The sequence below is a fragment of the Gavialis gangeticus genome, unplaced genomic scaffold (assembly GCF_001723915.1).
Source record: "Gavialis gangeticus isolate Ggan-Ray unplaced genomic scaffold, GavGan_comp1, whole genome shotgun sequence".
Lineage (NCBI taxonomy): Eukaryota > Metazoa > Chordata > Crocodylia > Gavialidae > Gavialis > Gavialis gangeticus.
Window position 1 is genome coordinate 75034560 of NW_017729024.1, and position 10344 is coordinate 75044903.

The following is a 10344-nucleotide window of genomic DNA, read 5'->3' on the forward strand; positions in this document are numbered from 1 at the left end:
AGCAGGTCTGCAAGGAATCTGTTTCTAAGAACTTGGAGGAGAAGGTGATTAGGAACAGTCAGCATGGATTCACCAAGGGCAAATCATGCCTGACCAACCTGATTGCCTTCTATGATGAGAAGACTGGCTCTGTGGATGCAGGGAGAAGAGCGGATATGATAATATACCTTGATTTTAGCAAGACTTTTGATAGGGTTTCCCATAACATTCTTGCAAGGAAACTAAGCAAATACAGGTTGGATAAATGGACTGCAAGGTGGATAGAAAACTGGCTGGATTGTTGGGCTGAAAGGATAATCAATGGCTCGATGTATAGTATCACATATGATTTGCATAATTATTGCTTGAAAATAGGCTTTTTACCTTATCTCCCACCCTCTAACCATTTTGTAGCCCTCCAGTGGACTCTGTCCAATTTGTCCACATCATTCCTGTAGTGGGGGGCCTGAAACTGGACACAGTACTCCAGATGTGGCCTTACCAGTGCTGAATAAAGGGGAGAGATCACTTCACTTGACCTGCTGGCCGCGCTCCTAGAAATGTAGCCTAGTTAGCCTTCTTTGCAACAAGAGCACACTGTTGGCTCATATTCAGCTTATTTCCCACTGAAACCCCCAGGTCTTTTCTGCAGAGCTGCTGCTTAGCCATTCAGTCCCCAGCCTGTGCCATTGCATGAGATTGTTCTGTCCTAAGTGCAGGATTTTGCACTTCTGCTTATCGAACCTCATGAGATTTCTTTTGGTCCAATCCTCCAATTTGTCTAGGTTGCTCTGGAGTCTTGTCCTCCCCTCCAGCATATCTACTACTCCCCACAGCTTGGTATCATCTGCAGAGTTTCTGAAGGTGCTCTCCATCCCATCTTCCATACTGTTGATGAAGGTATTGAATAAAAATGACCCCTGGGGCACTTCACTTGATACCACCTGCCCATTATACATCGAGCCACAGGTACAAGGCTCTGAAGTGATTTGGGGGGCAAATCTACCCCTCTTCCCATGGCACTTCAGAGCCCCATGCCAACAACTCCATGTATGGGGCTGTGAGAACTGGATTGAAGTGCCGTGGAGGGGACCATCACCCCCATGTGGGCCTTCAGAGCCCTTTGCCTGTAGCCCCACATGCAGGCATACCAGTGCCAGGCACAGAAGTGCTGTTCAGGGGAGATGCTTCCCAATGCAAGGTTTGAGAGCCCTGAACACTGGCCATGGTGGCAGGGTCTCCTAAAACCAGAGCCCCAGCAGCATCATAGGCCAAGCCCCCCTGGAGCAGCCAGACCCTCAGGTTGTGCCAGAGAGGTAGGGTCCATTGTGGGCTTTTGGCAGGGAAAATGACAGGCTTTAAAGACAGAAGACCTACTTTGGGCCTGCTGTCTAATAGACTAACAGCTGAGAGGGAGGGAGTGGGGTCTTGTTACAAGAAGGTCATGGTTCTTGTGGCCTCCAGCCAAGTAGCCCTATGCCCTACATCAGTGGTTCCCAACCTTTTTTTATACTGTGGACCAGCATGGGCATGGGATGGGGCTCATGGAGCTGACTGCCCCACCACCCAGCTTTAACCCCACATGTGACGGCTGGTGGGGGAAGCTGCTCACCTGGGCAGACAGTCAGGGGTCTGAGTGGGGGTCTCGTGCCACAACCCAGAAGCCAAACATTCGCAGCCCAATACTGGGCCACAGCCCAGTTGCTGGGAACCTCTGCCCTACACTACTGTCACCAGTTTCCAGGCAGACTGGGGAGCCTGAAAAGCATATTGGGGTACATGCTCTGGGTCCCCCTGGCTGGGTGCCTTCTACAGCGCAGGGTGTCTACAGAGCATGCACCTGGCCACATGAACTCTTGCATAGAGGTCTATCAGGGTTTTCAATTGCTTTAACTAAACTGGTATACTTCTGTAGTAGGCCTATGGGTGCCTCCACCTTTATGGTTCTTTTCCTGCTAGCACTCCTCGTTTCTTCAGGGTCTCCCCCATTGCAATCTCTTCTGCCACACCTTAATGTAATGAATTGACAGGGGAGGCTGCCCTGAGGGTGAGGAGGACTTTGGGTAGTGGACCCTTCATGTTGCCAACTGTCATGGTTTTTGGGGTTGTTCTTAAAGTCTTCGCTTTGGGAATGTGAAAAACTTAGCTCTTTCTTATATATATAAGACTTCAAGAACAATGCCAAAAATCGTAAGAGCTGACAATACTGCAACCCACTTCTACTTTGGCTGTGCCCACTAGCTTGAAGCCCATTACCCAGGGCTGCAAGCTTCTGGCTCAGATTTTGTCACATCCTTGTGACCTCAGGCTCTAGGCCTCATGCAACCCTTGTACAGTCCTCTGTGGTCATGGGTTCCACTTTCACTGGTTCCAACCCTGCCTCAGTCTCCTGCAGGCTTTGACCCTCATGAGTTCTGGGATTATGCCTCAGTCTCTATCTCCTGTCCTCTTAACACACTGAGCCTGAGATTTGGAGTGTTTCCAGGGACCCATTTCAGTGGCCTCCATCACCCCTATAGCCACAACACAGTCCACAGGTACAAATGGAAACCCCAGAACATGAGCGCCTGCCCCAACTCAAAAGTATTCCACCTGGGTTCACCTCACCCTGTGCAATGCTTTCCAAACAAAAACAAAAAAGGCCCAAGGCACTTCTCTTGTTCCCAATACAGACTCTCAGGTTTCCTTCACCCTGGCTGCCGCTCTGAGTCCTTACTTCATAGCCCTGGGTTCTGTCCCTGGGATCTTCTATCAGGATCTCCATCCCCTGTAGTTGCTACCACCAGATTGCTGCTCTGATTTGAGGTTTGGGCTTATAATGCACTTTCTGAGACACCTAACCCTCCACTTCTGCCCTATGTCCATCAGGCACTGCCTGTACCTAGGCTCAGTAGCCTTTTTGTCTCAGGTTTCTCTGTCTGTGAGTTTGGTTCAGGCAAAACAAAGAAGGTTTGAGTAAAGGGGGGGGGGGGTGTAGAAACAACAGAAATGAAAAGACAAAAAAGGGGAAGAGAGAGCCAGTCACTCCTAGACCCCTTCCCCCTCTAGTCATAGGCTGGGGCCCCATTACAACTTCTACTGGTTCACTGGATTGCTTGCACACACCCAATGCTATGTATACACTTTTCTGCATATATATAAGCCCTGTGGGTCTGAGTTGGTTAAATGTTGAGATGATATAAAATGGTATTTAGAAGAAAGAAAGAGTTTGTAGAGAATGTTAATCTATTTTATTCCTTGGGCATGAGGGCATACTTCACTGTAAAACAAATCAAAGGGAGCTAAAGAATTGGCAAAATGAAACCCTACCTAAAATAGCTAATTTTGAAAGTTTAGACCTAAGTAGGAGTCTTCTGTTTCCAATTTTTCTCTTATAATTCATTATTCATTTGACACAGTTTATAATCCTAGTGTTATTTACACTACCATTACAGTGCAATTATACTTTTTCTCTTTGATAGTTATAAATTACCACGTATACATGTAACTAGATAAAACATTGCATGACTGAGAATAATTAGTGTAAATATGCTGTAGTTAATATACCTGTATTCTAACATTATGATTAAGGAGAACCCTGTAAGGTTATAATAAGTAAATCAGTTATGTAGTTAACCTTCTGGTTATATATATTAATTGTAACAGCATCTTCTAAAATAAAAGCCAAGGGTATTCATACCTTAATATCAAGCAACTATACTGTAATATAGGAACTTTATAATACAATGTGGTTTGGGAGGGAGGTTATTTTTGTTTTATGGAGTTATCTTTTGGGCTAGGGACGGACGTTATACACAAACCGGTTTAAGTGATCAGAAACTGGTTTAAACCTATAACAGAACAGAAGTTCAGTGCACATAAACCAGTTTGAGAATGGCTGAAACTGGTTTGAGATAAACCTGGTTGAATGTAGTATCAGACTTAACTGATTTGACTCAAACTGGTTTATGCAATGTCTGTCCCAGACCCCTTGCTGGTTTAAGATAAACCAAACTCCCCCAGCATCCCAGCTTGCTCTCTGAGCTGCAGTTTCCCACCACCACCACCACTCCCTGCTAAGCAGGAATTCCCTGCTCCTCTCTGCCTTGCTGAGGAGGTGTTTGTGTATTAACTAGCAGACCACATGCTGGCTACAGTCTCTGCTGATTCAACAGGCAGAATCAACAAGTAGCTGGTAATGTCCCTCTGTTGTTAACTTAAATGGTTGATAAACACTGTTATTAATTCTCTTCTGGGTTTATCACAACATCCTGCCTGAGCCTGGCCACACTCCCTCAGCTCCATGCTATAGAAGGAAGGGAGGCCTGCTATAGTGCCCCCCGCTTCTAGCCTGAGCCACTACAGGCACGTGCCTACATTTCTGGGATGTCTGTCCATTTACAGAACTCATTTAGCCTAGACTAACCTGCAAAGATTGAATCAATTCAGGCTCAGGCTTTTTGAATGTCTGTCCCTAGCCCATGGGTTTAAAATGGAATATGTGCAGTAGATGCACTAAAGTGGTGTGATGCAATTTGGGCTTGATTATTTTTTAATTGGATTACTTACATATTGGATATGACCTTTTGTGCACAAGGTTGGTTCTGGAATAAACAGAGTAACTGAAGTTTCTTTAAGCAGCAAGTAACAAATTAAACAAAAAATTTGTTCTAATGCAAACCAACCTGTCCTTGAAAGTCACTAATATCCTATTTTTAAAATAAGGTAAATGTTTCTAGAGAAATGTAAATCAGTCAGCACTATAACTAATATCAAAGTTGCTGCCAGCATGGAGAACTTACTTTGATTGCTAAACTGAAGTTATATGTTAAAAGTATTGCCAACTAATTTCATTCTTAAAATGCCTGATTAATTCAAATATTTTTGTAATTTATAAAAGTGACATATTAATTAGATATTTTCTAAAAAGTTAACCAGAATCATAATAAACATGTCAAAAAATAGTGCCACTTCTGACAACCAATGCTCATGGCAATTAAAAGCATACAAATAACATAACTTCAAATTGTCAGCAATATTATAACCTTCACTGTTCCAAAAAAATAACTAAATTCATTATTTCCATTGTTTACATGTATTGGGAAAATGCTTCTTATAATACAATCTGGAAGAAAAATAATGATTCAAATTTTGATTTGATTAAGTAATCTCGGTCAGAATGAAAACTAAAAATGCAACCTGAGCTATATGACCTGTATTTAAAAACCAAATGGTACAATTTGGTGGCTTCAGGGAAAATAAACTGAACAGAAAACAGACAAAACTTTTTGAAGCTTTGAAACAAATTATCTCCAAATTTTCAAGGAAAGGAAGTGAGCAGGAAACTCAGTTTTTTGTAACTGGGTTTTTTCATGTGCTTATGTATCATTACTATGTGTGTTAAAATGTCAGGGGGTTTTTTTCGTATTAGGTACTTACCATCTGCTGGAGTTTGTGAAAGGTTATATTGCAAAAGGTCAAAAAAACTTGCTCCTCTTAATTCATTTGGATGTTCTGATGTTTTTTTGCAATCACAGAATCCAAGAAAAGCAGTTTTTTGTAAATCTGATGTATTAGCACTTAAACAAATGTCTCGGAGCACACAGATGTACATGTAGCATATTTCCCAGGGCCAGGATGGTAGATAAGTTATGGACCTCTCTTCCTGTTGGTAGGAATATAAAGCTTCAATTAAATATCTAGAAAATCTATAACAAATACAGATTCTAATGGAAGAATTGAGTATTTTACAGTAGGAGCAGATTAATATACTTTAATCTAATTTCACATTTGGCCATGTTAACTGTTCAGAAGTGAGTGGGTAACTTAGTAGAAGAAACAGTCATTCAGCAATCACGCAGGGTGTTTAAACTACAAGAGAACTGCACTCCCAGGTGTTTAGTTTATTGAAAAACTGGTCTGCTCGCTCTATCCCACATCTCAGAATTCTAAGGTGAACATGACCTTCAGTTTTCAGGAGTAAAGAAAATAAATGCGTTACTTCTATCCAATTTAATGTTTGAAACAAACACATTTTCCTCTTACATCTAAATTAACAGTGCTGTTACCTGCTTCTGAAGAGACATAGAGCTTGAAATAAAATCTCTCACTAGGTCCATTAAAACCTTCAAGCAGGACAAGTTTAATTTGGCAGCCTCCCCAAGGACCAACAAACCTAATATTGAAGCCAACCTAGATATTTCAGGACAGAAAAAACAAATCTTAGTACAAAATAAAATAATAATTGATTTTTAAAATATAAAACTATTGGCTGGCCAGAGGCAATTAGTGTCCTAGTTTGCTAGAACCAATTAAAGACAATAAACACTGGCATTTTTGGAGCCAGTTGACATCAAAGCCTAAAGAAAAAGTGAAAGTGTGCCATAGTTTTTATAGAGATTTATAAAGTTAATTGTAAAAGTCTAACAAAACCATGCCTTAGAACTGCATAGCTATCATACCTTTTCTCTGGATCTGTGGTAAAAACAAACCAGTTAGCACTTTAGGAAGAAGTTTCTGTGAAGCTTTAACATAGATAGAATATTTTGCTATAGGTAACAAGAAGGCGACCACTGCTAGATCTTAAAAGTGTTGTATTGTCAGCCAGGTAGCAAAGAGGAAGTCATCAGATAAAGCATTTATGTTACATCTTTTAATGGAAGGAATAAATAGTTTGAGGTAGCTCAGTCTGGCAATCCAGTTCATTCCTCTGCTAACCCCTACTGCCATCACCTGGGTCTATTGGTGATATATGAGTTATCTGGCTAACTAGAAAAGAAGAAAAATGATGACATGTCATAATTTGCTGATGGGTAAGCAAAGGGAAATGTTAAATGACAATGAATCAAACTGGATGGAGGTTTCTAGCAAGTCACTGAGAGAATCAATATTATGTCAAGCTTTATTCCACATCTTCATTAATGAAGACTTAGCAGGCATCAGTGAAGATATAACACAAAAGTCTCCAAAGAAGTTAGTAACATAGTCATAAAAAATGACAAAATAATTTGTCAACAAAATGAACAATTCAAATTAATATAATTACAGGGGGTACATCTACACGTACAAATGCTCCTGGATGGTTTTACTGCAGAGTAAATCCACCCTGGGCAGGCAGCTACACGTGCAAGCATTTGAGAGCAGATTTACTCCAAATGGGCTCTCTGGGCTGCTCCCACCCTGCTCTGCCCCCCTGTAGCAGCCAGGGGGAGCTCCAGGCTCCCCCTGGATACTAGCCCAAGGGCTGGCAGGGAGCATCAGACAAGGAGACAGCTGGGCTGGGAGATTGCTCTCTGCCACTGGGAGCTGCCTACTGCCAGGATGCATTTCAGTGGTGACACCTGGGCTAAGCCAATGTCCTTGCTCCAGCAGTGGGGAATTCCTGGACCCAGTACCCTGATTGGGGGCAGAGGGCTTGTAAAGAGCTACAGCTAGCAGTGAGCCTCTGACTGGGCAGGTATTCCCCATTCGGCCAGCAGCTCACTGCTTAGCTGCCCCACCAGTGAATTGGGGCTGGGGGCTGGGACCTGCCCCTCCCCTGCAGCAACTCACTGTTTAGCTACCCCACCATGGGATTGGAGCAGGGGATGGGACCTGCCCCTCCCCCACAGGTCTTTCCAAGCCCCATGCCTCAATTGCCCTATTGGGGCACTGGGCTGAAAATAGCTGCAGGGCTGGGGAAATCTATACGCGCAGCCCGGAGCTGGCTGGATACTGCCCGAAATGGGACAGTTCCCAGCAAGCTCCAGACTGCACATGCAGACCTCCCTGCACAGCCCAGGGCTGGCCAAGAACTGTCCCAGTCTGCATGTGCATCCTGGAGCTGCCTGGAAACTGTGGGCACCTGTACACACCATGGGTTTTAATTGTCATTAAATGAAACAAGTTTATAAAATTTAAACTTTTTTATTTTGGAGTGTCACATCTGTATTTACACACACTAGGTTTTCAAACTATTGAAGCTGGGTCCTTGGCCAGCACTGCAGGAAACTGAGACAGTCCAGCACTGCCTCCCGGCCCAGGGCCCCCCATCCACCCTGTGCCCATGCCCTGCCATGCAGCTGTGGAAGCAGGGAGCCAGCAAATCATACAAGAAAAAACAAATGTGGGAGCAATTTGAAAGCGAAAGCAACTGAAAGGGGTGAACTATAAAAAAAGTCGCAATTCCTTCTGGTGGACAAAGAAGCTCATCACACATCTTTAAGACCCTTTGCGTTTGCACTCACTGAATCCATGGATGCGATGCTTTAATTCCCAGTAAGCCAAACTAAACTATGTCTGAGGAGTTTTAGTTTAATGCACCAGAGAGACTTTTAAATCATCTGGAAAACCCAATCATGCAAACAATCATGCAGTTGCAGTGCAAGAAAGGGCAAAAAATGTGGCATGTACAAAAGTCCCTGTTGCATTTTGGGCAGTTTCTAGCCAGCTCAGGGCTGGCCTTAAACTGTCCCTGCCTGGGGCAGATCCCAGTCAGCTCCAGACTGGCCAGGGAATGCTCCCTGTGCTTGGAGCACCCAGCGCCATCTCCACAATCGGAGAACCAGGGCCAGGAGCTCCCTGCTGCCAGGACAGGGGGACACTATCCTGGCCCAGGTTCCACCACCAGAGCCCACCCCAGCAGCAAGCAGCTCCCGGAGGCAGGGAGCAATCTCCTGCCCCCTGTTGGCTGTCTACACCTGCCTTACTGTGCAGTAAGTACTCCAGATTACTACACAGTAAGTGTCTGAACATGTAGACAGTGATGCTTACTGCACAGTAATTTTGTTCTACTGCACAGTAAAGTATTTCATGTAGATATGCCCAGAGAGAATGAAATTGACAAGGTGAGCAGCAATAAAGTTGAAGCAATAATGTTGAAAGTGACCAATTACGGAGGCAAGTAAATTATTTACTCAAGTAAATTATGCATGAGTTTTCAATGCTATATGGCAGCATAAAACAGTTTACATTTGGAATGCTTACAGAACATATTGCATTACGTAGCAGAGGTACCTAATGAGAGGTAGCAGAGGTACCTAGCAGAGAAATTGATCATTTCTGTTTATATCTGATATGATTATAGAGTGTTACATTTAGTTCTGGACATCTCACTCACTACCAAAAAGCTACTGATTGACAAACTGGAGGAGGAAAAAAGATGATTATGAACTGTTTGAAAAGTCTGCCTAGACTTTGGTACCCAAAACATTTCTTTAAGCAGAAATGACTGCCTTGATGTTAGAGAACTTGCCCAAAAGTCTAAACAGTAGGGTTTCTAGGTTGTTTTCAGGCTGAAGAGGTTTAAATTCATATCTCCCACCTCTTAAAAGAGTACCACCCCACCAGGCTGATGGCAAGCCTATAAAGGAGTCACTCTCCAGTCTTCCTGATGAAGTGGTGCCAGTGTGTGAAATAATGCAAGATTCTGGGGCCAGAAAGAGAGAGTTTGATTTTGTAGCCCAATGATTAAAGACTACAAGCAAGTTCCTGTTTTGGGGAATACCTTGTTTTGTTCCTTGCTCCCACTTTACATTAAGCAGTCATGAATTTTCTAAGCTTAGGAATCTTCTTCTCTTCCAGCTATGTTTGTAAATAGAAATTACTGCCATTGCTTTGTTTTGACATTGATTCAATGCTTTATTGGGGCTATTCAGAGCACACCTACTGGATTGGGCTCCTAAACAACCTTCAATGCACAGCTGCCCAGTTTGTGAATCCCAAATAATCTCAGGTAGAAAATACATGCTAAGATGCTCAGTTGTGCCAAAAGCAGCACTCTACATGCCTAGGAAACTTTTCTGTCTAAACTTAGTACTGGTGACCTTTTCACACACTTGAGAGGTTAGGCACGGATTCTGTGGATTGCTCACTTGTATTTAGGTATCTAAACCCCACTTAAATCCTGCATTAGATATCTAAGTGCTTTTGTGGCTATGGTAGACCATCCACTAAAATACAACAAAGACTGGCATTCTCTTAGCATGGTTCACACTTTCCTTTCATGGAATATGTTGTGTTCTAAATTCTTTTAGCAGTATATGTTTATAAAGATTTTAGAGATTTTTTACTATTATGATCTAAAATAGTAGTTCTCAATGAGTATGTTCAGATATTCATAGATGTAAGAAGGAGGTTAGATCATGTTAAAAATGGCCACCCAATCTAAGGTAAGTCAGGATGGGAGGTCTAGTGGAGTGGGGGGTGGGCTTGGGAGGATTAGGGAGCCAAGCAGCTCCAGGTGGATTGGAGGGGCAGGCAGGGTCTGTGGGATGAATCAGAGGGTATGGGGAGCTGATGAGATCCATGGGAGGGACTGGGGGGGGGCTAGTGGGGCCGCAGGAGAGATTGGAATGGGGGAACGTAGGGTCAGTGGGGTGGGTTGGTGGGATCCAGAGGGGTTTGGCA

General features: G+C 43.4%; 1 protein-coding gene across 1 annotated transcript in view; it reads right to left on the reverse strand.

The window, feature by feature from the left end:
• Positions 1 to 10344, reverse strand: part of TMEM232 (transmembrane protein 232) — a 143480-nt gene that overhangs the window by 57816 nt on the left and 75320 nt on the right. The window contains exons 9-10 of the mRNA XM_019517248.1: positions 6027 to 6150; positions 5398 to 5623 (exon numbers count right to left, since the gene is read on the reverse strand). Coding sequence (XP_019372793.1) covers positions 5398 to 5623; positions 6027 to 6150 — 350 coding nt within the window. The remainder of the gene's footprint in view (positions 1 to 5397; positions 5624 to 6026; positions 6151 to 10344) is intronic.